This window comes from Oncorhynchus mykiss, chromosome 15 (assembly GCF_013265735.2).
Source record: "Oncorhynchus mykiss isolate Arlee chromosome 15, USDA_OmykA_1.1, whole genome shotgun sequence".
Classification (NCBI taxonomy): domain Eukaryota; kingdom Metazoa; phylum Chordata; class Actinopteri; order Salmoniformes; family Salmonidae; genus Oncorhynchus; species Oncorhynchus mykiss.
In genome coordinates this window covers 62397503-62423929 of record NC_048579.1, presented here as the reverse complement: position 1 = coordinate 62423929, position 26427 = coordinate 62397503, and the positions used below count along the sequence as shown (strand labels likewise).

Sequence of the window (26427 nt, the reverse complement as noted above, 5' to 3'; positions counted from 1 at the left end):
TATTTGTAAAGATAATTGTTTTGTTTTAAACAGCCTATCATTCAAATATCATTGCTTTAAATCAGAGTGCATGTGAGCACTCTCTCACAGTCTCTCTCGCTATCCATCAATTCCATTCAAATTGCATCCAAAATAGATAATCCTGTTCGAAAATCTACGGCAAGATCTAAAAATGGTTGCCTAGCAATGGTCAACAACCAATTTGACAGAGCTTGAAGAATGTTGAAAAGAATAATAGGTAAATATTGCGCAATCCAGGTGTGGAAAGCTCTTACAGGCTTAACCAGAAAGACTCACAGCTGTAATCGGGCTCCCGAGCTGACAAGGTACAAATCTGTAGTTCTGCCCCTAAACAGGCAGTTAACCCACTGTTCCTAGGCCGTCATTGAAAATAAGAATTTGTTCTTAACTGACTTGCCTAGTTAAATAAAAGATAAAAAAAATAAAAACATCTCAGTGCAAGAGGCATCACTGCAGTACCTGGTTCAAATCCAGGCTGCATCACATCCGGTCGTGATTGGGTGTCCCATAGGGTGGCCCAGCGTTGTCCGGGTTTGGCTGGGGTAGGCCGTCATTGTAAATAAGAATTTGTTCTTAACTGACTTGCCTAGTTGAATAAAGATTAAATTAAATCGCTGCCAAAGGTGCTTCTACAAAGTATTGACTCAGGGGTGTGAATACTTATGTAAATCAGATATTCACTTTGTCATTATGGGGTATTGTAGATGTGTGTGAAAAAATATATTTTTAATACATTTTGAATTCAGGCTGTAACACAACAACATGTGGAATAGAGTTTGATTTCATCAGACAAGATCATTTCTCATAATAATAATTTCCCACTCTCCAAATGGGCTGGCATGTGCCTTTTACTGAGGAGTGGCTTCGGTCCGGCCACTCTACCAAAAAGGACTGATTGGTGGAGTGCTGCAGAGATGGGAGAACCTTCCAGAAGGACAACCATCTCCACAGAGGATCTCTGGAGCTCTGTCAGAGTGACCATCGGGTTCTTGGTGACCTCCCTGAGCAAGGCCCTTCTCCCCCAATTGGTCAGTTTGGCCGAGTGGCCAGCTCTAGGAAGATTATTGGTGGTTCAAAACTTCTTCCATTTAAGAATGATGGAGGCCACTGTGTTCTTGGGGACCTTCAATGCTGCAGAAAATCTTTCGGTACCCTTCCCCAGACCTGTGCCTCAACACAATCCTTTCTCTGAGCTCTACGGACAATTCCTTTGACCTCATGGCTTGTTTTTTTTGCTCTGACATGCAGTGTCAACTGTGGGACCTTATATAGACAGATGTGCGCCTTTCCAAATCATGTCCAATCAATTGAATTTACCACAGGTGGACTCCAAGTTGAAGAAATATCTCAAGGATGATCAATGGAAACAGGATGCACCTGAGCTCAATTTCAAGTCTCATAGCAAAGGGTCTGAATAGTCATGTAAATAAGGTATTTCTGTTTTTTATGTTTCATACATTTGCAAACATTTTTAAAAAGCTGTTTTCAATTGTAAACGGTTTTCAATGTAATACATTTTAGAATAAGGCTGTAACGTAACAAAATGTGGAAAAAGTCAAGGGGTTTGAGTACTTTCCGAATGCACTGTAGCTAGTCAAGCTACATCTATGGACTTTGTTTTTCTGTCGTGGGTAATGTGCGGTAGCCTATACTGTATATCATAGGCTATGTCTTGGATAACGGCACAATAATTTAGGTTTTTTGGTGCTTGGGTTCATAAAATGTATTTAATGTATGGCTCATAAAATGGCTTTAATGTATGGCTCATAAAATGGCTTTAATGTATGGCTCATAAAATGGCTTTAATGCATGGCTCATAAAATGGCTTTAATGTATGGTTCATAAAATGTATTTAATGTATGGCTCATAAAATGGCTTTAATGCATGGCTCATAAAATGGCTTTAATGTATGGCTCATAAAATGGCTTTAATGTATGGCTCATAAAATGGCTTTAATGCATGGCTCATAAAATGGCTTTAATGTATGGCTCATAAAATGGCTTTAATGCATGGCTCATAAAATGGCTTTAATGTATGGCTCATAAAATGGCTTTAATGCATGGCTCATAAAATGGCTTTAATGCATGGCTCATAAAATGGCTTTAATGTATGGTTCATAAAATGTATTTAATGTATGGCTCATAAAATGGCTTTAATGCATGGCTCATAAAATGGCTTTAATGCATGGCTCATAAAATGGCTTTAATGTATGGCTCATAAAATGTATTTAATGTATGGCTCATAAAATGGCTTTAATGTATGGCTCATAAAATGTATTTAATGTATGGCTCATAAAATGGCTTTAATGCATGGCTCATAAAATGGCATTAATGTATGGCTCATAAAATGGCTTTAATGTATGGCTCATAAAATGGCTTTAATGTATGGCTCATAAAATGGCTTTAATGTATGGTTCATAAAATGTATTTAATGTATGGCTCATAAAATGGCTTTAATGCATGGCTCATAAAATGGCTTTAATGCATGGCTCATAAAATGGCTTTAATGCATGGCTCATAAAATGGCTTTAATGTATGGCTCATAAAATGGCTTTAATGCATGGCTCATTAAATGGCTTTAATGTATGGCTCATAAAATGGCTTTAATGCATGGCTCATAAAATGGCTTTAATGCATGGCTCATAAAATGGCTTTAATGTATGGTTCATAACATGTATTTAATGTATGGCTCATAAAATGGCTTTAATGCATGGCTCATAAAATGGCTTTAATGTATGGCTCATAAAATGTATTTAATGTATGGCTCATAAAATGGCTTTAATGTATGGCTCATAAAATGTATTTAATGTATGGCTCATAAAATGGCTTTAATGCATGGCTCATAAAATGGCATTAATGTATGGCTCATAAAATGGCTTTAATGTATGGCTCATAAAATGGCTTTAATGTATGGCTCATAAAATGGCTTTAATGTATGGTTCATAAAATGTATTTAATGTATGGCTCATAAAATGGCTTTAATGCATGGCTCATAAAATGGCTTTAATGCATGGCTCATAAAATGGCTTTAATGTATGGCTCATAAAATGTATTTAATGTATGGCTCATAAAATGGCATTAATGTATGGCTCATAAAATGGCTTTAATGTATGGCTCATAAAATGGCTTTAATGCATGGCTCATAAAATGGCTTTAATGCATGGCTCATAAAATGGCTTTAATGTATGGCTCATAAAATGTATTTAATGTATGGCTCATAAAATGGCATTCATGTATGGCTCATAAAATGGCTTTAATGCATGGCTTATCAGGCTCAGGTAGCATCAGGCTTGAATTTTCATGCTGATCAAAGCTCTAATGAATTCCAGACATATTGATTTGCTTTATACGCTTGCAATTTGGGCTCTTCTCTTGTTCCATGTCTCTCTCGCACTCTTTCGGTCGCTCCATCTCTCGCTTTCTCTCCATGTCTCTCTCACACTCTCTCTCTCTCTGTCTCTTGTTTATTTTCTCTCTCCAGAAAAGAGAGTGTGTGAGTGGCTCACAGTCATGTCTCATTACAGATCTGCGTGATTGGGCTAAATGCAGGAATCCCTGTTTCCCCCCAGCCCTCCTCTGATTAGTTTAGTTAGCACTTATCCTGAGCTGACCCCTGGAGAAATCTCACCTCTGAAGTCTGTGTGTGTATGAAGGAGTGACTCGGAGCGACTGTCCTTGTAGACTGACATGAAGAAGCTCCACACACACCAGAGATGTATACAACGGCATGTAGGTTTCCTTCACCCATTAGAAGTCAATCACACAGCAACATCCAAAAAACAAACAGCCTAACTCTCACCACGACTAATTCAACCACAGTACCATGACAACCCACCGCTGACTCACCACCTTTTTACTGTGGTAGAGGCACAGTTGCCAGGACAACCCGTGGTGTAGCCCACCATGGCATTGGTAGAGAGTAAAATGAGAACCCTGGGCACTGTGCTGCGACGGCTTCGAACTGAACGGAGTTCTATGCCCTCGTCAAACATCGGGTCACACACTGACAGAGCGGATATGGTATCAATGACAACGTGGACCCGCTGCTGAGTGGTGACTGCGAGACAGTTTGGGTTAATCTTGATCTCCAGATATCCTACAATATGACACATCACTCAGTCCAGATCTCTTTTATTCACATCCAATAGCTGTGCCGGTGCAGACAGCGGTGACGGGGGTAACTGCGGCCGATGGTAACGGAGGTGACTGTAGTTACGGAGATGACCATCGTTGTTCCTGTAATTACTTCATTATATACAGTACCGGTCAAACGTTAGAACACACCTACTCATTCCAGGGTTCTTCTTTATTTGTACTATTTCTACATTGTAGAATAATAGTGAAGAAGTCATAAATATGAAATTACACAAACGGAACTCTATGAAGCATTTATTTGGGCTGCAATTTCTGAGGCTGTTAACTCTAATGAACTTATCCTCTGCAGCAGAGTTAACTCTGTGTCTTCCTTTCCTGTGACGGTCCTCATGAGAGCCAGTTTCATCATAGCGCTTGATGGTTTTTGCGACTGCACTTGAAGAAACTTTAAAAGTTCTTGACATTTTCCGTATTGACTGACCTTCATGTCTTAAAGTAATGATGGACTGTCGTTTCTCTTTGCTTATTTGAGCTGTTCTTGCAATAATATCAAACAGGGCTAACTTCTGTATACCGACCCTACCTTGTCACGACACACCTGATTGGCTCAAACGCATTAAGACGTAAAGAAATTCCACAAATTACCAAGGCACACCTGTTAATTGAAATGCATTCCAGGTGACTACCTCATGAAGCTGGTTGAGAAAATGCCAAGAGTGCACATCTGTCATCAAGGCAAAGGGTGGCTATTTGAAGAATCTAAAATCTAAAAAATATTTTGATTTGTTTAACACTTTTTCGTTGACTATATGATTCCATGTGTTATTTCATAGTTTTGATGTCACTTCACTATTATTCTACAATGCAGAAAATAGTACAAATAAAGAAGAACCCTTGAATAAGTAGGTGTTCTAAAACTTGTGACCGGTAGTATATATTCAAAATCTACAGTAGTGCGGGTACTGACAACGGTGACGGAGGTGAATGTAGTATACAGAGGTTGTTGAACAGGTGGTCTGGGTGTGTCCTTACCGTTGAGGGGGCAGGCGTTGAAGAGGCCGATGTCCAGCGAGCAGGGCTTGCGGGTCACGGCGGTGGTGACGGACTCATACGGATTGTCCTCATCCTCCGGTAAGAACACGTCAAGGGAGGGCGATGGTACGATCTCCGCCGAGCGCTTCGAGTCCTGATATGGGGAGGGAGGGAGAGAAAGAGAGAGAGCGTGAGAGAGGGAGGAACATGGTGAGAATGTTGTGGGTAGTTTCACGTGTGGAAACGACAGAATATTTGTTTGTATGTACATTGACAAGCACGGCCAATGTTCAATGTACAACCTTGAACATTGGATCAGCAGTGTTTGTTTACTGCCCTTGGTACCATCAGATCACACAAACAACCCATCATCATAACTCATCCACCTCAAGGACACGGTTCCATTCAAACACTGTTCAGGCCTGCTCCCCTGCTGAATCTAGGGAGTTGATTGTACTGCAATTGATTTAATAAGCACAGGCACAACCAGATAGAGGAAATACACAGAAATACACAGAAATACACTGATTTGCAACAACAAAACAAGCAATGACAGAGAGGAAATACATAGAAAATACACAGAAATACACAGATTTAGTGTCACGTTCGTCGTAATGAGCGGACCAAGGCGCAGCGTGAGTATAGTTCCACATAGTTTTAATCTCCGTGAAACAAACAAAACAATACAGAAACAACGAAACGTGAAGTCATGCCGTGCACACAGGCAACTTAACACAAACAATATCCCACAAAACCCAGGTGGGGAAATGGCTACCTAAATATGATCCCCAATCAGAGGCAACGATAAACAGCTGCCTCTAATTGGGAACTATATTAGCACCAACATAGAAATAGACATACTAGAACACCCCCTAGTCACGCCCTGACCTACTACTCCATAGAGAATCAAGGGCTCTCTATGGACAATATTTAGCAACAAAAAAATAAGCTAATAGGCAAAACTGTGACAGTATGTTTTATTCTTCTCTCTTTCTTTATAACCCTGTGTAACCAGATGTTGATATAGTAGAAAGACTGGAGACCACATATCCCAGGGTCCCCCTCTACTACTGAGAGGAGATAACCATCACCCTCGCTGAGGCCTCTGGCCCGTCACATGACATAGGGCAAAACCAGACAGCATGACGGCCTCAAGTGTGGTATCTGAGAAAAATTGTGTGTTGCTCCCTTCAAGTCAAAATAGAAGAAACCATAAGATCGTCCCTCCATGACTCCATTGCAACTGAGCCAAAATGGCTGATGTCCTGTGTGCAACCAGTTTCATGTTGTTCTATTCCTGTGACAGTATGAAAAGGTTGAAACCCAGCGGGTTGACAGAAAAACCCTTGGAACTAAATGTCCCTGTCTAAATGGCATATGTGCACCCATGCCAAAGGAAAACACAAAAGTGAGCAATGGAGGGTGCAGGAAAGACAGACATTTCTCACCAGAGACGCATGGGCAATAGATGCCTGTTTCCCATAATGCACCACTCCATCATCATTACTGCGACATCACCCGGGTCACCCCACCATATTTGGTTGCCGTGTGATCGTCATGGCGATGGGGGCGTGGCGTTATCCATGACTCACCCCTGGTGTGTTAATTTCCCCTGAACCCTATCAACTCCCTCCTCCTCTCCGCCTTATTGTCTCACTCCGACAGCCATTCATCTTCCTGTTAGCTGTTTCTACTACATTACCCAGACACCACTGGGTCATCAATCACGCACTGAGCGCATGCAGAGAAGATGAATCATCGTCTTTGATTGAATGATCACTCCCTAGATAATCTGTCTCGTGTGTATACACACACACACACACACACACACACACACACACACACACACACACACACGTTCACTACTCAATGTGTCGTATTACAGTAGCTAATATAAAACTTCAGTCTGTGTGCTCCTTTTCTCACACACCCACGTGTTGCACAGACATACAACCACACACACGTGATGCACAGACACACAACCACACACACACACATACAACCACACACACGTGATGCACAGACACACACAACCATGTGAAGCACACATACACAAAAGACCAGCAGGTCCATTGAATTTGAGTCACATTACTCTAGCACACACAAAGTACCAGCCGGTGAAGTCACACGTGGTTTCAGACAGTAATAGTATGGTATGGGTTAACATTTCATGTCAATATGCTTACAGTCATCAGAAGTAATTACACTCCATAAAAAACTTGAGACAAAAACTGTGGCCCTGCGAATTGTGACCCTTATCAGTTACAGCCAACACCCTTTATACTGGGATTTCCTGATAGATGAAGAACTCAAGAGAGACTGTGTCCCAAATGGCATCCTATTACCTATATATAGTGCTCTACTTTTGACTGGAGCCCTAATGCATGTGCCCTGGTCAAAAGTAGTGCACTATAAAGGAAACGGGGTGCCAATTGGGACGCAACCTTTCTCTGGAGCTATCATGGGTTCTCCTTCTGGGGCTTATTAGACAACTTGGGTTCTTTGTGCAACCCATCTCTGGGTGCAGTGGTCCGGAGGGAGAAGACAGGAATGCCTGTCTTTATCCTCCACATCAAACCATCTCTCTCTTTTCTCATTCTCTATCCTCTCTGGCTTCCTAATGTACATCATGTTCCCTCCCTGTCACAATATCTCTTTCATCACTTTTCTCCCACTCTGTCTGTTCTTATTTCACGTTCTCTCTCTCTCTCTCTCTGTCTCGTTCTCTCTCTCTCTCTCTGTCTCGTTCTCTCTCTCTGTCTTTCTCTCTCTCTCTCTCTCTGAAAGATACTTTTTTACATACATCTACAAACCAATATCCCACTCTCTGGCTTTTTATTCTCTCTCTTTTCCTCTTCATCCCTCAAGTTTACTCGTCTGCCTGTGTAAAGAACACACCAGCACCCCAGCCTCTCCCTCCTTCTCTCCCTCTCTCCCATCCACCCAGCCATCTCAGGGAGAGAGGCAGTGGAGGAACTCCAAACTTACTACGGAGAGAATAAAACAGAGGAGAGCAACGCAGCGGTGAACCGAGAGAACCAGAGAAAGAGAGAGAAAAAGATGAAAGCCTAGTGGATACACTCCAACTTACTTCAGAGTAACTACAACAGTTTTACTGAATCCCGAGGAAAGGAGGGTGGAAAATGAGTTAGAGAAAAGGGCTGGTTCAGAGGAAGGAAGTATGCTACAAGTGGGTTTGAAGCAGGGATTTCCTCCCTCTCTTTTCGGTCTCCCTGTCTCTCTCTCAAACACAATTTTGTTCTATTTGTTCTATCTAAATAGGTAAATGTCGTTCAACTCAAAGCGAGAGCCATTCTCTACTACCAGACACTTTAGTCCCCCAGTCCCCACCTCTCCAGACTCCCACTCAATCAGAAAGTGTGTAAAAGGCCGGCGCACCAGAGACGCCACACCACCATCTGCATACCAAGTCAACTCAGAGGTGCTAAGGCAGTTTGTGTTACCTGTTAATAGTTGATCCCACCTCCACTTCCTGGTGTAGGGGGTGAGAAGGTTGAGTAGGTTCATGCAATGAGCTCCATGTCCAAACACAAACAAGACGGTGTCTTAAACACACACGTCTCTTTCCCTCTCTCTCCCCTCGCTCTCTCCTCCCCCCTCGCTCTCTCTTTATCTGTGGAGAGATAGGACACAGAGGAACTTGTGTGTCTGCCACAGGAAGGGAACAGACAAAAAGAGTCCTTCTCCGGCCACTAATTAGGAGTCTCTTAGCAGTGTGTGTGTGTGTGTGTGTGTGTGTGTGTGTGTGTGTGTGTGTGTGTGTGTGTGTGTGTGTGTGTGTGTGTGTGTGTGTGTGTGTGTGTGTGTGTGTGTGTGTGTGTGTGTGTGTGTGTGTGTGTGTGTGTGTGTGTGTGTGTGTGTGTGTGTGTGCGTGCGCGCGTGTGTGTGACTACAGTCACGTCCCTGGAGCTACTATCCTGCAGGACATGTGACTCTGACCCGACTGACATCTCTCAGGTTGTGTTCTGTGTGTGTGCTTGCAGACTTACAGGCTCTTTTCAAAAAGTTCATCTTATTTTTAAATTTCTTGACCAAAATAATACAACAATAAAGAGCAAAACAGAACAGCCACTATTCTCATTCAATCTCTCTTCCTCCCTCTCTCATTCCACATATCCCACTCCTCCTGGTTTCTGTCCCCTGAGCACTGTGCAAACAGTGCTCTCTAACCAACTCCTCCTGGTTTCTGTCCCCTGAGCACTGTGCAAACAGTGCTCTCTAACCCACTCCTCCTGGTTTCTGTCCCCTGAACACTGTGCAAACAGTGCTCTCTAACCCACTCCTCCTGGTTTCTGTCCCCTGAGCACTGTGCAAACAGTGCTTTCTAACCAACTCCTCCTGGTTTCTGTCCCCTGAGCACTGTGCAAACAGTGCTCTCTAACCAACTCCTCCTGGTTTCTGTCCCCTGAGCACTGTGCAAACAGTGCTCTCTAACCCACTCCTCCTGGTTTCTGTCCCCTGAGCACTGTGCAAACAGTGCTCTCTAACCCACTCCTCCTGGTTTCTGTCCCCTGAACACTGTGCAAACAGTGCTCTCTAACCCACTCCTCCTGGTTTCTGTCCCCTGAGCACTGTGCAAACAGTGCTCTCTAACCCACTCCTCCTGGTTTCTGTCCCCTGAACACTGTGCAAACAGTGCTCTCTAACCCACTCCTCCTGGTTTCTGTCCCCTGAACACTGTGCAAACAGTGCTCTCTATCCCACTCCTCCTGGTTTCTGTCCCCTGAGCACTGTGCAAACAGTGCTCTCTAACCAACTCCTCCTGGTTTCTGTCCCCTGAACACTGTGCAAACAGTGCTCTCTATCCCACTCCTCCTGGTTTCTGTCCCCTGAACACTGTGCAAACAGTGCTCTCTATCCCACTCCTCCTGGTTTCTGTCCCCTGAACACTGTGCAAACAGTGCTCTCTAACCAACTCCTCCTGGTTTCTGTCCCCTGAACACTGTGCAAACAGTGCTCTCTAACCCACTCCTCTTTCCCTTGCAGTTCAGACTGCAGCAGATATGAAGGATGCTGTAATTCACTGGCATTTCCTCATATTTGATTAGAGGAGGGGGTCGGGGGTCAGGAACCGTTGTAGAGGAACGGGGCATGAGAGGACAATAGTCCCTCTGAGACCATCCCACCACACAACGCTCCTGACCTCACACGGGGGGGGGGGGGGAAGAGAGAGAGAGAGAGAGAGAGAGGGGGGAGAGAGAGGGGGGGAAGAGAGCGAGAGGGAGAGAGAGGGCTAGCCTCTAAGAATGGTATTACACTCAGTGGACAGCTACCTCAGCATTAGGTTACTGAGCTCAACCCGGAGAAATCCTCTCCTTTCAGGAAATTACTCCACCTCCCTAACATGGCCTACCTGAGTAGAGCCGGTGCCAGAAACAGTTTCCCTGAGCACCATTACTAACCCCATGGACTTGAGAAAACTGCTAGAGCAGGGCCCTCAAGCTACACAGCCATGGGGAGTGCTCCATATCACTCAGGTGTATGGTCATTTTGTTAGTTAGTAAGGGCTTATTCAGGTCTGAGTATGGATGAAGAATCAAGACTGTTGATCTATTGGGATTTTATTTGATTTCCATTACTTCAGTGCAAAAATTATGATGATGGTCATGGTGATGACAACGACGATGACAATAGTGAATACGAAAACGTTAAGTTATCATAATTACCAATTAATTATCCGTTCCACCGTAGCTCTACCCAGGATAGAACTGCCTGATTTGGACACAGTGATGACATCGGCATTCATTACTCCTGGAACATACTGTACACACCTTCTCTTCATTAACAAGGCGTAACTATAGCAACCAGTTGAGTCATCTGAGCGCGGAACATCTGCAGTCTCCAGAGTAGTACATCAAGGACAGCCTCTTCATCAGAACCTCAGACAGGTGCTCCAACCAACTGATCAACTTTTCTAGTGAACGTTCACCTTTCATTTGTGTCTTGAGAAAGGTCTAGCAGCCGAAATCTCGATATTACAGTTTGAGATGCACTGAAATCTTCAAGAGATACAGAAAATGAACCAGAGAAAATGTTTACCGCTGATCAATGAGCACATTAGGTTCTAATCACACTGATCTGAAATCTGCTTGTGGATTGATTGACATAGTATACATAAAATCATTGGTTCTCATAACTCTGAACCAGATAAGACAACACAAACAGATCTGGGACCAGGCTAGTGTCCTTTCTCGCATCTACTAATACTAGGGGAGCGATTATCTCGCATTGATAGATTACTTTATACAGAAAAAAACCTGCCAACTCCCTTGTTTAGCTAGTGTAGGTCTCTGACTTGTCCCTCTGTACTCGTTTAACTAGTGTAGGTCTCTTACTTGATTTTCAGTCCTCGTTTAGCTAGTGTAGGTCTCTAACTTGTTTTTCAGTCCTCGTTTAGCTAGTGTAGGTCTCTAAATGGTTTTTCAGTCCTTGTTTAACTAGTGTAGGTCTCTAAGTTGTTTTTCAGTCCTCGTTTAACTAGTGTAGGTCTCTAACTTGTTTTTCAGTCCTCGTTTAGCTAGTGTAGGTCTCTAACTTGTCCCTCTGTCCTCGTTTAACTAGTGTAGGTCTCTAACTTGTTTTTCAGTCCTCGTTTAGCTAGTGTAGGTCTCTAACTTGTTTTTCAGTCCTCGTTTAGCTAGTGTAGGTCTCTGACTTGTCCCTCTGTCCTCGTTTAACTAGTGTAGGTCTCTAACTTGTTTTTCAGTCCTTGTTTAGCTAGTGTAGGTCTCTAACTAGTTTTTCAGTCCTTGTTTAGCTAGTGTAGGTCTCTAACTTGTTTTTAAGTACTCGTTTAGCTAGTGTAGGTCTCTAACTTGTTTTTCAGTCCTCGTTTAGCTAGTGTAGGTCTCTGACTTGTCCCTCTGTCCTCGTTTAACTAGTGTAGGTCTCTAAGTTGTTTTTCAGTCCTCGTTTAACTAGTGTAGGTCTCTAACTTGTTTTTCAGTCCTCGTTTAGCTAGTGTAGGTCTCTAACTTGTCCCTCTGTCCTCGTTTAACTAGTGTAGGTCTCTAACTTGTTTTTCAGTCCTCGTTTAGCTAGTGTAGGTCTCTAACTTGTTTTTCAGTCCTCGTTTAGCTAGTGTAGGTCTCTGACTTGTCCCTCTGTCCTCGTTTAACTAGTGTAGGTCTCTAACTTGTTTTTCAGTCCTTGTTTAGCTAGTGTAGGTCTCTAACTAGTTTTTCAGTCCTTGTTTAGCTAGTGTAGGTCTCTAACTTGTTTTTAAGTACTCGTTTAGCTAGTGTAGGTCTCTAACTTGTTTTTCAGTCCTCGTTTAGCTAGTGTAGGTCTCTGACTTGTCCCTCTGTCCTCGTTTAACTAGTGTAGGTCTCTAACTTGTTTTTCAGTCCTCGTTTAGCTAGTGTAGGTCTCTAACTTGTTTTTCAGTCCTCGTTTAGCTAGTGTAGGTCTCTGACTTGTCCCTCTGTCCTCGTTTAACTAGTGTAGGTCTCTAACTTGTTTTTCAGTCCTTGTTTAGCTAGTGTAGGTCTCTAACTAGTTTTTCAGTCCTTGTTTAGCTAGTGTAGGTCTCTAACTTGTTTTTAAGTACTCGTTTAGCTAGTGTAGGTCTCTAACTTGTTTTTCAGTCCTCGTTTAGCTAGTGTAGGTCTCTGACTTGTCCCTCTGTCCTCGTTTAACTAGTGTAGGTCTCTAACTTGTTTTTCAGTCCTCGTTTAGCCAGTGTAGGTCTCTAACTTGTTTTTCAGTCCTCGTTTAGCTAGTGTAGGTCTCTAACTTGTCCCTCTGTCCTCGTTCAACTAGTGTAGGTCTCTAACTTGTTTTTCAGTCCTCGTTTAGCTAGTGTAGGTCTCTAACTAGTTTTCAGTCCTCGTTTAACTAGTGTAGATCTCAAACTTGTTTTTCAGTCCTTGTTTAGCTAGTGTAGGTCTCTGACTTGTCCTTCTGTCCTCGTTTAACTAGTGTAGGTCTCTAACTTGTTTTTCAGTCCTCGTTTAACTAGTGTAGATCTCAAACTTGTTTTTCTGTCCTCGTTTAGCTAGTGTAGATCTCTAACTTGTTTTTCAGTCCTCGTTTAGCTAGTGTAGGTCTCTAACTTGTTTTTCAGTCCTCGTTTAGCCAGTGTAGGTCTCTAACTTGTTTTTCAGTCCTCGTTTAGCTAGTGTAGGTCTCTAACTTGTCCCTCTGTCCTCGTTCAACTAGTGTAGGTCTCTAACTTGTTTTTCAGTCCTCGTTTAGCTAGTGTAGGTCTCTAACTAGTTTTCAGTCCTCGTTTAACTAGTGTAGATCTCAAACTTGTTTTTCAGTCCTTGTTTAGCTAGTGTAGGTCTCTGACTTGTCCTTCTGTCCTCGTTTAACTAGTGTAGGTCTCTAACTTGTTTTTCAGTCCTCGTTTAACTAGTGTAGATCTCAAACTTGTTTTTCTGTCCTCGTTTAGCTAGTGTAGATCTCTAACTTGTTTTTCAGTCCTCGTTTAGCTAGTGTAGGTCTCTAACTTGTTTTTCAGGCCTCGTTTAGCTAGTGTAGGTCTCTGACTTGTCCCTCTGTCCTTGTTTAGCTAGTGTAGGTCTCTGACTTGTCCCTCTGTCCTCATTTAACTAGTGTAGGTCTCTAACTTGTTTTTCAGTCCTCGTTTAGCCAGTGTAGGTCTCTAACTTGTTTTTCAGTCCTCGTTTAGCTAGTGTAGATCTCTAACTTGTTTTTCAGTCCTCGTTTAGCTAGAGTAGGTCTCTAACTTGTCCCTCTGTCCTCGTTTAACTAGTGTAGGTCTCTAACTTGTTTTTCAGTCCTCGTTTAACTAGTGTAGATTTCAAACTTGTTTTTCTGTCCTCGTTCAGCTAGTGTAGATCTCTGACTTGTCCTTCTGTCCTCGTTTAACTAGTGTAGGCCTCTAACTTGTTTTTCAGTCCTCGTTTAGCTAGTGTAGATCTCTAACTTGTTTTTCAGTCCTCGTTTAGCTAGTGTAGGTCTCTAACTTGTTTTTCAGGCCTCGTTTAGCTAGTGTAGGTCTCTAACTTGTTTTTCAGTCCTTGTTTAGCTAGTGTAGGTCTCTAACTTGTTTTTCAGGCCTCGTTTAGCTAGTGTAGGTCTCTGACTTATTCTTCAGCCCTCCGATGACACCAAGCACCAGTATCCAGCGGCCATTCCTATAATTATGTGATGCAGATTATATACTGCAGAAATGCCACTTTCCAAGGAGATGATTTCTGCCTCCACTTGGATTCCACAGCAACAGAGCTGAATCATAAAATATGGCAAGTTGTATATTAGCTGGTTATGAAGGCCTGGGGTGACTCAGTCAGTATGACTCTCTAGGAGGGACAATACAGTATATATGACACAGTGGGGACCCTTAGTATGTGTGGTAGAGGAAGATCATTTATGACCTTTGTAGAGTGGCTGTATGGTCCAACTGTTAAATCATACCAGAGAGAGATGGAAATGGAGAGAGAGAGAGGCAGAGAGAGGCAGGGAGAGACAGAGAGATAGGTAGACGGGGCTGCCTAGGAGAGGAGAGTTGGGTTAGAGAGAAGAGAGAGACAGTGGCGGAGATCTTTATGGGCTATACTCAGCCATGTCTCAGGATGGTAAGTTGGTGGTTGAAGATATCCCTCTAGTGGTGTGGGGGCTGTGCTTTGGCAAAGTGGGTGGGGTTATATCCTTCCTGTTTGGCCCTGTCCGGGGGTGTCCTCGGATTGGGCCACAGTGTCTCCTGACCCCTCCTGTCCCAGCCTCCAGTATTTATGCTGCAGTAGTTTATGTGTCAGGGGGCTGGGGTCAGTTTGTTATATCTGGAGTACTTCTCCTGTCCTATTCGGTGTCCTGTGTGAATTTAAGTGTGCTCTCTCTAATTCTCTCTTTCTCTCTTTCTCTCTCTCGGAGGACCTGAGCCCTAGGACCATGCCTCAGGACTACCTGACAGGATGACTCCTTGCTGTCCCCAGTCCACCTGGCCGTGCTGCTGCTCCAGTTTCAACTGTTCTGCCTTATTATTATTCGACCATGCTGGTCATTTATGAACATTTGAACATCTTGGCCATGTTCTGTTATAATCTCCACCCGGCACAGCCAGAAGAGGACTGGCCACCCCACATAACCTGGTTCCTCTCTAGGTTTCTTCCTAGGTTTTGGCCTTTCTAGGGAGTTTTTCCTAGCCACCGTGCTTCTACACCTGCATTTCTTGCTGTTTGGGGTTTTAGACTGGGTTTCTGTACAGCACTTTGAGATATCAGCTGATGTACGAAGGGCTATATAAATACATTTGATTTGATTTGACAGAGAGAGACAGAGAGAGACAGAGATAGGTAGACGGGGATGCCTAGGAGAGGAGAGATGGGTTAGAGAGAAGAGAGAGACAGAGAGATAGGTAGAGAGGGATGCCTAGGAGAGGAGAGATGGGTTAGAGAGAAGAGAGAGACAGCAAGGAAGGGACTCAGGGGGTATGCTAAGAAAAATGTCCTCCTGTGTGCTACCTATATCCCCCCACTAGAATCCCCATACTTTAATGAAGACAGCTTCTCCATCCTGGAGGGGGAAATCAATCATTTCCAGGCCCAGGGACATGTACTAGTCTGTGGCGACCTAAATGCCAGAACCGGAAAAGAACCTGACACCCTCAGCACACAGGGGGACAAACACCTGCCTGGAGGTGACAGCATTCCCTCCCACATATGCCCCCCTAGGCACAACTATGACAAAATAACCAACAAAAACGGGTCACAACTCCTGCAGCTCTGTCGCACGCTGGGTATGTACATAGTCAACGGTAGGCTTCGAGGGGACTCCTATGGTAGGTACACCTATAGCTCATCTCTTGGCAGTAGCACTGTAGACAACTTTATCACTGACCTCAACCCAGAGTCTCTCAAGGCATTCGTAGTCAGCCCACTGACACCCCTATCAGACCACAGCAAAATCACAGTCTACTTAAACAGAGCAACACTCAATCATGAGGCATCAAAGCCAAAGGAACTGAGTAACATTAAGAAATGCTATAGATGGAAGGAAACCTACCAAAAAACTATTAGGCAACAACAAATTCAATCCCTTTTAGACAATTTCCTGGGTAAAACGTTCCACTGTAATAGTGAAGGTGTAAACTTGTCAGTAGAAAATCTTAACAGTATATTTGACCTCTCAGCTTCCCTATCAAATCTAAAAATCTCAAATAGAAAACCAAAGAAAATGAACAACAATGACAAATGGTTTGATGAAGAATGCAAAAATCTAAGAAAGAAATTGAGAAACCTGTCCAACCAAAAACATAGAGACCTGGAAAACCTGAGTCTACGCCTTCACTATGGTGAATCACTAAAACAATACAGAAATACACTACGGAAAAAGAAGGAACAGCATGTCAGAAATCAGCTCAATGTAATTGAAGAATCCATAGACTCTAACCACTTCTGGGAAAATTGGAAAACACTAAACAAACAACAACACGAAGAATTATCTATCAAAAATGGAGATGTATGGGTAAACCACTTCTCCAATCTTTTGGGCTCTATAACAAAGAATAAAGAGCAAAAACATATACATGATCAAATACAGATCTTAGAATCATATATTAAAGACTACCAGAACCCACTGGATTCTCCAATTACATTGAATGAGTTACAGGACAAAATAAAAACCCTCCAACCCAAAAAGGCCTGTGGTGTTGATGGTATCCTCAATGACATGATCAAATATACAGACAACAAATTCCAATTGGCTATACTACAACTCTTTAACATCATCCTTAGCTCTGGCATCTTCCCTAATATTTGGAACCAAGGACTGATCACCCCAATCCACAAAAGTGGAGACAAATTTGACCCCAATAACTACCGTGGAATATGCGTCAACAGTAACCTTGGGAAAATCGCCTGCATTATCATTAACAGCAGACTCAGACATTTCCTCAATGAAAACAATGTACTGAGCAAATGTCAAATTGGCTTTTTACCAAATTACCGTACAACAGACCATGTATTCACCCTGCACACCCTAATTGACAACCAAACAAACCAAAACAAAGGCAAAGTCTTCTCATGCTTTGTTGAGTTCAAAAAAGCCTTAGACTCAATGTGGCATGAGGGTCTGCTATACAAACTGATGGAAAGTGGTGTTGGGGGTAAAACATACGACATTATAAAATCCATGTACACAAACAACAAGTGTGCGGTTAAAATTGGCAAAAAACACACAAATTTCTTCACACAGGGTCGTGGGGTGAGACAGGGATGCAGCTTGAGCCCCACCCTCTTCAACATATATATTAACGAATTGTCGCGGGCACTAGAAAAGTCTGCAGCACCCGGCCTCACCCTACTAGAATCCGAAGTCAAATGTCTGCTGTTTGCTGATGATCTGGTGCTTCTGTCCCCAACCAAGGAGGGCCTACAGCAGCACCTAGATCTTATGTACAGATTCTGTCAGACCTGGGCCTTGACAGTAAATCTCAGTAAGACCAAAATAATGGTGTTCCAAAAAAGGTCCAGTCACCAGGACCACAAATACAAATTCCATCTAGACACTGTTGCCCTAGAGCACACAAAAAACTATACATACCTTGGCCTAAACATCAGCGCCATAGGTAACTTCCACAAAGCTGTGAACGATCTGAGAGACAAGGCAAGAAGGGAATTCTATGCCATCAAAAGGAACATAAATTTCAACATACCAATTAGGATTTGGCAAAAAATACTTGAATCAGTCATAGAGCCCATTGCCCTTTATGGTTGTGAGGTCTGGGGTCCGCACACCAACCAAGACTTCACAAAATGGGACAAACACCAAATTGAGACTCTGCACGCAGAATTCTGCAAAAATATCCTCTGTGTACAACGTAGAACACCAAATAATGCATGCAGAGCAGAATTAGGCCGATACCCACTAATTATCAAAATCCAGAAAAGAGCCGTTAAATTCTATAACCACCTAAAAGGAAGCGATTCCCAAACCTTCCATAACTAAGCCATCACCTACAGAGAGATGAACCTGGAGAAGAGTCCCCTAAGCAAGCTGGTCCTGGGGCTCGGTTCACAAACACAAACACACCCTACAGAGCCCCAGGACAGCAGCACAATTAGACCCAACCAAATCATGAGAAAACAAAAAGATAATTACTTGACACATTGGAAAGAATTAACAAAAAAACAGAGCAAACTAGAATGCTATTTGGCCCTACACAGAGAGTACACAGCGGCAGAATACCTGACCACTGTGACTGACCCAAAATTAAGGAAAGCTTTGACTATGTACAGACTCAGTGAGCATAGCCTTGCTATTGAGAAAGGCCGCCGTAGGCAGACATGGCTCTCAAGAGAAGACAGGCTATGTGCTCACTGCCCACAAAATGAGGTGGAAACTGAGCTGCACTTCCTAACCTCCTGCCCAATGTATGACCATATTAGAGAGACATATTTCCCTCAGATTACACAGATCCACAAAGAATTTGAAAACAAATCCAATTTTGATAAACTCCCATATCTACTGGGTGAAATTCCACAGTGTGCCATCACAGCAGCAAGATTTGTGACCTGTTGCCACGAGAAAAGGGCAACCAGTGAAGAACAAACACCATTGTAAATACAACCCATATTTATGCTTATTTATTTTATCGTGTGTCCTTTAACCATTTGTACATTGTTAAAACACTGTATATATATATATATATATATATATATATATATATATATATATATAATATGACATTTGTAATGTCTTTATTGTTTTGAAACTTCTGTATGTGTAATGTTTACTGTTAATTTTTATTGTTTATTTCACTTTATATATTCACTTTATATATTATCTACCTCACTTGCTTTGGCAATGTTAACACATGTTTCCCATGCCAATAAAGCCCTTGAATTGAATTTAATTGAATTGACAGAGAGATAGGTAGACAGGGATGCCTAGGAGAGGAGAGATGGGTTAGAGAGAAGAGAGAGAGGCAGGGAGAGACAGATAGGTAGGTAGACAAGGATGCCTAGGAGAGGAGAGATGGGTTAGAGAGAAGAGAGAGAGGCAGGGAGAGACAGATAGGTAGGTAGACAAGGATGCCTAGGAGAGGAGAGATGGGTTAGAGAGAAGAGAGAGAGGCAGGGAGAGACAGAGAGAGACAGAGAGATAGGTAGACAGGGATGCCTAGGAGAGGAGAGATGGGTTAGAGAGAAGAGAGAGAGGCAGGGAGAGACAGATAGGTAGGTAGACAAGGATGCCTAGGAGAGGAGAGATGGGTTAGAGAGAAGAGAGAGAGGCAGGGAGAGACAGAGAGAGACAGAGAGATAGGTAGACAGGGATGCCTAGGAGAGGAGAGATGGGTTAGAGAAGAGAGAGAGGCAGGGAGAGACAGAGAGAGACAGAGAGATAGGTAGACAGGGATGCCTAGGAGAGGAGAGATGGGTTAGAGAGAAGAGAGAGAGGCAGGGAGAGACAGAGAGAGACAGAGAGATAGGTAGACAGGGATGCCTAGGAGAGGAGAGATGGGTTAGAGAAGAGAGAGAGGCAGGGAGAGACAGAGAGAGACAGAGAGATAGGTAGACAGGGATGCCTAGGAGAGGAGAGATGGGTTAGAGAGAAGAGAGAGAGGCAGGGAGAGACAGATAGGTAGGTAGACAAGGATGCCTAGGAGAGGAGAGATGGGTTAGAGAGAAGAGAGAGAGGCAGGGAGAGACAGATAGGTAGGTAGACAAGGATGCCTAGGAGAGGAGAGATGGGTTAGAGAGAAGAGAGAGAGGCAGGGAGAGACAGAGAGAGACAGAGAGATAGGTAGACAGGGATGCCTAGGAGAGGAGAGATGGGTTAGAGAGAAGAGAGAGAGGCAGGGAGAGACAGAGAGAGACAGAGAGATAGGTAGACAGGGATGCCTAGGAGAGGAGAGATGGGTTAGAGAGAAGAGAGAGAGGCAGGGAGAGACAGAGAGAGACAGAGAGATAGGTAGACAGGGATGCCTAGGAGAGGAGAGATGGGTTAGAGAAGAGAGAGTTCCCAAACATGCCACTTTCACTGCTGTACCCCAAAACTACAACATTTAAATATGTATAATTTAAAGGACAGATGACATTAACCATAAAAAACTACAACGCCCTTGAATATTGCTTTGGGGACAAAAGAATGGGGGGTAGTCATTCAAAAAACGCGTCAACCACTATTATTTCACACAGAGTGAGGCCATATAATTTATGTGATTTGTTAAGCCAAATTTGACTTCTGAACTAATTTAGGCTGGTAGACTTACTATAGGCACTGTACGGTATCTAGAAGGATATCTTGGAAATGGTGAAGTGAGCTGCACATTTAAACTTAGTGTACTTATCTGGAGTCAATTGCATATTACTGATGAACAGAAATTGCAAAGTAGAACCCACATAGGCAAATACTGTATTACGTTGTCTAATAGCATCATAGCCAACATTAGCAACGCCAGTCGAGACCGAACCTTAGCAGTAGACAGTGAGTTGTGAGAAAATGCTGACTTGACTAGAAGGATTAGCCCGTGGGAACCAATTTCATGCTAACTGTATTAGCTAATGTATGAATATTTAACATGGAAATGCCAGGGAAGATAAATAGTGTTGCACATAAACATTAGCGATGGTAACACAATCATAAACTAACTGTGTTGGTCGTTTGGATTATGAGAGAGTAATGACACACACTTGGGTAAGCACGCATACACATACACACAAACTAACGTGTGCTCATAAGCACACACAAACTCACAACCACCTGCGTGGACACACACACACACACACACACACACACACACACACAATGCATCAACCATAAATACGAGCTGAAGAAGCATAATCACATATTTCTGATGAAAAGTCATCAGAGCGCTCAACAAAAAAGTGTCTGTCTACAGTCGTGGCCAAACGTTTTGAGAATGACACAAATATTAAGTTTCACAAAGTCTACTGCTTCAGTGTCTTTAGATATTTTTGTCAGATGTTACTATAGAATACTGAAGTATAATTAAAAGCATTTCATAAGTGTCAAAGGTTTTTATTGACAATTACATGAGGTTGATGCAAAGAGTCAATATTTGCAGTGTTGACCCTTCTTTTTCAAGACCTCTGCAATCTGTCCTGGCATGCTGTCAATTAACTTCTGGGCCACATCCTGACTGATGGCAGCCCATTCTTGCATAATCAATGCTTGGAGTTTGTCAGAATTTGTGGGTTTGTTTGTCCACCCGCCTCTTGAGGATTGACCACAAGTTCTCAATGGGATTAAGGTCTGGGGAGTTTCCTGGCGATGGACCCAAAATATCGATGTTTTGTTCCCAGAGCCACTTGGTTATCACTTTTGCCTTATGGCAAGGTGCTCCATCAGGCTGGAAAAGGCATTGTTCATCACCAAACTGTTCCTTGATGGTTTGGAGAAGTTGCTCTCGGAGGATGTGTTGGTACCATTCTTTATTCATGGCTGTGTACTTAGGTAAAATTGTGAGTGAGCCCACTCCCTTGGCTGAGAAGCAACCCCACATGGTCTCAGGATGCTTTACTGTTGGCATGACACAGGACTGATGGTAGTGCTCACCTTGTCTTCTCCGGACAAGCTTTTTTCCAGATGCCCCAAACAATCTGAAAGGGGATTCATCAGAGAAAATGAATTTACCCCAGTCCTCAGCAGTCCAATCACTGTACCTTTTGCAGAATACCAGTCTGTCCCTGATTTTTCCTGGAGAGAAGTGGCTTCTTTGCTGCCCTACTTGACACCAGGCCATCCTCCAAAAGTCTTCACCTCACTGTGCGTGCAGATGCACTAACCATGGTTGACAGAGGAAGAACAATGATTCCAAGCACCACCCTCCTTTTGAAGCTTCTAGTCTGTTATTCGAACTCAATCAGCATGACAGAGTGATCTCCAGCCTTGTCCTCGTCAACACTCACACCTGTGTTAACGAAATAATCACTGACATGATGTCAGCTGGTCCTTTTGTGTCAGGGATGAAATGCAGTGGAAATGTTTTTTGGGATTCAGTTCATTTGCATGGCAAAGAGGGACTTTGCAATTAATTGCAATTCATCTGATCAGTCTTCATAACATTCTGGGGTATATACAAATCACCATCATACAAATTGATTTTCACTTTGTGAAAATTTATATTTGCGTCATTCTCCAAATTTTTGGCCACGAACACACTCGGTTAGTTGTTTTTATGAAATAGATTACATGAAATCGTTCTTAATAATCGCTAAAGTTTGTATTTCTACTGGCTCCATGACGGGGTCGGCCTAAAGGCTGACCCCATCAGTTTGTGTCCCGGATTCCTGTTAAGTAGCAGCAAGCCTGTTCCGTTTTCATGATGGCTAACGGTAGCAGTGCTAGCACACCAGGGGTTTTATCCACAGCTGGAAAATGATTTCCACAAGATGCAGATCAGGTGGAACTTGAAAATGGACAGGGATTTGTCTGCCCTAAATGTACCACCATCAAGCATCTCAGGGAAGAGATCCTCTGGCTGCTAGCTCGGCTGAGAGAAAAGGAAACTTGCTTTCTATGTACACCGACCTTGCTGTAACTCAGTTTTAAATGCATCCTATAGCAAAGCTGTACTTGTATGTATTAGGGATCCCATTAACTGTTGAAAAGGCAGCAGCTGCTCTTCCTGGGGTCCAAACACATTAAGACACTTATTAAAGAAAAGATAAAACAGTACATCATTTAACATTTTTACACCACTACATATCAACAATACAACTTGTATAACACCACAATACAACAATATTACTATGCACGTGTGTGTAGAGTGCATGTGCTAGAGCTTGTGTGTGTATGAGTGTATCTGTATCTGTTCCTGTGTGTGTCTCTTCACAGTCCCCGCTGTTCCATTAGGTGTATTTTGACCTGTTTTTGAAATCTGATTATACTGCTGGCATCTGCATTCCACCTAATGTGGAATAGAGTTCCATGTAGTCATGGCTCTATCTAGTGCTGTGCGCATCCCATAGTCTGTTCTGGACTGTAAAGAGACCTTGTGTCATGTCTTGTTGGGTATGCATGGGTGTCCGAGCTGTATGCTAGTAGTTTAAAACAGACACCTCGGTGCATTCAGCTTGTCAACATCTCTTACAAAAACAAGTAGTGAAGAAGTCAATCTCTCCTCCACTTTGAGCCATGAGAGATTGACATGCATATCATTAATGTTAGCTCCCTGACAGACAGGGTCTGGTAGTGCTCCAGTCCCAGCAACATCAAACTGTTTTAGAGATTGACAGACAGGGTCTGGTAGTGCTCCAGTCCTAGCAACATCAAACTGTTTTAGAGACTGGCAGACAGGGTCTGGTACTGATCCAGTCCTCCCTGTCAGAAAAAGCAACAGAGGACTTAGAAAACATATGAACTCCCACAGAAATGGTTGGTCATTTGGTTTTATTTTTTATTTAACCAAGCAAGTCAGTTAATAACCTGTTATGGATGATGTGAATTTTCGCAGCTTTTTGTTAAACATCGCACAACATTTCAAAGTCCTGCTACTCATGCCAGGAATATAGTATATGCATATGATAAGTATGTGTGGATAGAAAACACTCTGAAGTCTCTAAAACTGGTTAAATCGGGTCTGTGGCTATAACAGAACTTGTTTAGGAGTAAAAATCCCTGGTAAAACTGTTTACCAAAAACACAAAAAAAATATTTGTCTGCCATTCAATGTATTGTTTAAGGCGACCTAAAATAAATGAGGACCCCCTGTAAACGCCTACCGCCTCCACACGATGTCGCCATTGCTGTCATCTGACTTATTTATCCTTGGTTACAACACGAATAAGCCCCTCCTTTCTTGAGGCGCACCACAGTATGTTGTGAAACTGAAAAAATGGACGATGATTTCCAGACTTGCTGCTATCGAATACAGATCGCCCCGTGATCAATTTGATACATCATTAACGTTTATTAATACCTAAAGTTGGTTTAGAAAAGTCGTTTGAAGTGATTTGTAAAAGTTTATAGGCGACTTTTGTAATTTTAAAAAGTGACATTGCGTCTTGTAAATGGGCTTTTTGCAGCATCAGACTGGCCTTCAGCAAATGACATTTTGGGTATACAATGACGGATTTAATCGGGAAAAAGACCCAATTGTGATGTTTATGGGACATATAGGAGTGCCAACAAAGAAGCTCGTCCAAGGTAATGAATGTTTTATATTTTATTTCTGCGTTTTGGGTAGCGCCGGCTACCGCAAAATCTGTTGTTTACGTGTCGTGCAGGTATTTTTGGGGGGTGCATGCTATCAGATAATAGCTTCTCATGCTTTCGCCGAAAAGCATTTTACAAATCTGACTTGGTGGCTAGATTCACAATGAGTGTAGCTTTAATTCAGTACCTTGCATGTGTATTTTTATGAAAGTTTGAGATTTATCGAGTACTATACTCGAGTACTATAGGTGGCGCTCTGAAATTTCCGCTGAGCTGTCCCTGTGCAGGGACCACCTCCGTAACAGAACAAGTTCTTATTTTCAATGACTGCCTAGGAACAGTGGGTTAACTGCCTTGTTCAGGGGCAGAACAACATATTTTTTTTACCTTGTCTGCTCGGGGATTCGATCTAGCAACCTTTCAGTTACTGGCCCAATGCACTAACCACTAGGCTACCTGCCGCCCCAAGCTGTTCCTGCGTGTGTGTCTCTTCACAGTCCCCGCTGCTCCATTAGGTGTATTTTTACCTGTTTTTTAAATCTGATTCTACTGCTGGCATCAGTTACATGTAGAGGCCACCAAAGTACAGCCCGACTATCTTTACTGATTTCTCTGAACTATTCTCTATTGCACATATGTCAGAGTCAAGGCCCGTGGGCCACATCCGGCCCGCAAGAAGGTTTTTTACGGCCCCTGGGATGATCTTGATTTATTATTAGAACCGGCCCGCAGCAAGCCGGCAGCCCGCAGATCTTTTACACGCACCAATACTACATTTCCCACAATGCAAAGGTGACGCACCGAGCAGTAGGCTGCTTCATTTCAATATTTATTGGCACAGCAGTCGTCAGCATCACAGTAAAATTAACTTTCAGATACCCATCAAAAATGGCAAAACGGAAGGTGGATACTGAGAACCGGGGGTTTCAAACAAGGTGGGAGTCGGAGTATATGTTCACGAAGGTAGCTGGAAAACCTGTGTGTCTTCTGTGTGGAGAAAGTGTGGCGGTACTGAAAGAGTATAATCTGAGACGACATTATGAAACGAAACACGCGGACAAAAACAAGAATATGGACATGGAACAAAGGCTACAAAAGGCAGAGGAATTAAAACGAGGCCTCAAATCTCGACAGGCTCTGTTCAAAAAAAGCCAAATCACAAGGCCAGGCTGCTGTCAAGGCCAGTTTTATTTTGGCAGAAGAGATCGCTAAATCAGCCCGGCCATTTACGGAGGGGGATTTCATCAAAAACTGCATGATTAAAGTTTGTGACGAAGTTTGCCCAGAAAAAAGGCAACTCTTTTTAAATGTGAGTCTGAGCAGAAACACCATTGCCGAGAGAGTAGACCAGTTGTCCATCAATCTAAAAGAGCAGCTTGTGAAAAAGGGAAAAGATTTTATTGCATATTCCTTGGCTGTGGATGAGAGCACCGACATTTCTGACATTGCCCAGTTGACAATTTTCATCCGCGGAGTGGACTCCAACCTAAGCGTGACAGAGGAGTTTTTGGCTTTACGTCCTATGCATGGCACAACTACGGGGCATGATTTGTATGAAGAGGTGTCAAGATGTGTAAATGAGATGGAGCTGCCTTGGGAAAAACTTGTGGGTTTGACAACCGACGGAGCACCTGCGATGTGTGGACACAGGAGCGGACTGGTGGCGAAGATACGGGAAAAGATGCAAGTGGAAAACGCGACAGGTGAGCTGACAGCTTATCATTGTATCATACACCAGGAAGCGTTGTGCGGTAAAGCCTTGAAAATGGAGCATGTAATGAGCATCATCACGCGCACAGTTAACTTTATCAGAGCCAAAGGTTTGAATCACCGCCAGTTCAAGGCATTTCTGACGGAGTTAGAAACGGAGCATGGTGATTTGCCTTATCACACAGAGGTGCGATGGCTAAGCCAGGGAAAGGTGCTTCAAAGATGTTTCGAGCTTCGTGAGGAGATTTGTCTGTTCTTGGACAGCAAAGGGAAAGACACAACACAACTCCGAGACGAAATGTTTCTGTGTGAAATGGCTTTTCTGTGTGACATTACGAGTCATCTGAATGCAATAAACTTGCAGCTGCAGGGTCGGGATCGTGTCATCTCTGATATGTACAGTACAGTGAAGGCATTTAAAACCAAACTGACTCTGTGGGAGACGCAGATGCGGAAAGAA

At 43.1% G+C, this 26427-nt stretch overlaps 1 protein-coding gene across 4 annotated transcripts in view; it reads right to left on the bottom strand.

Moving 5' to 3' along the window:
* Positions 1 to 26427, bottom strand: part of LOC110490567 (ankyrin repeat and sterile alpha motif domain-containing protein 1B) — a 358461-nt gene that overhangs the window by 165803 nt on the left and 166231 nt on the right. For all 4 annotated transcript variants that reach the window (XM_036944931.1, XM_036944932.1, XM_036944930.1 and 1 more), the window contains exon 12: positions 5148 to 5301. In XM_036944931.1, the coding sequence (XP_036800826.1) occupies positions 5148 to 5301 (154 nt within the window). The remainder of the gene's footprint in view (positions 1 to 5147; positions 5302 to 26427) is intronic.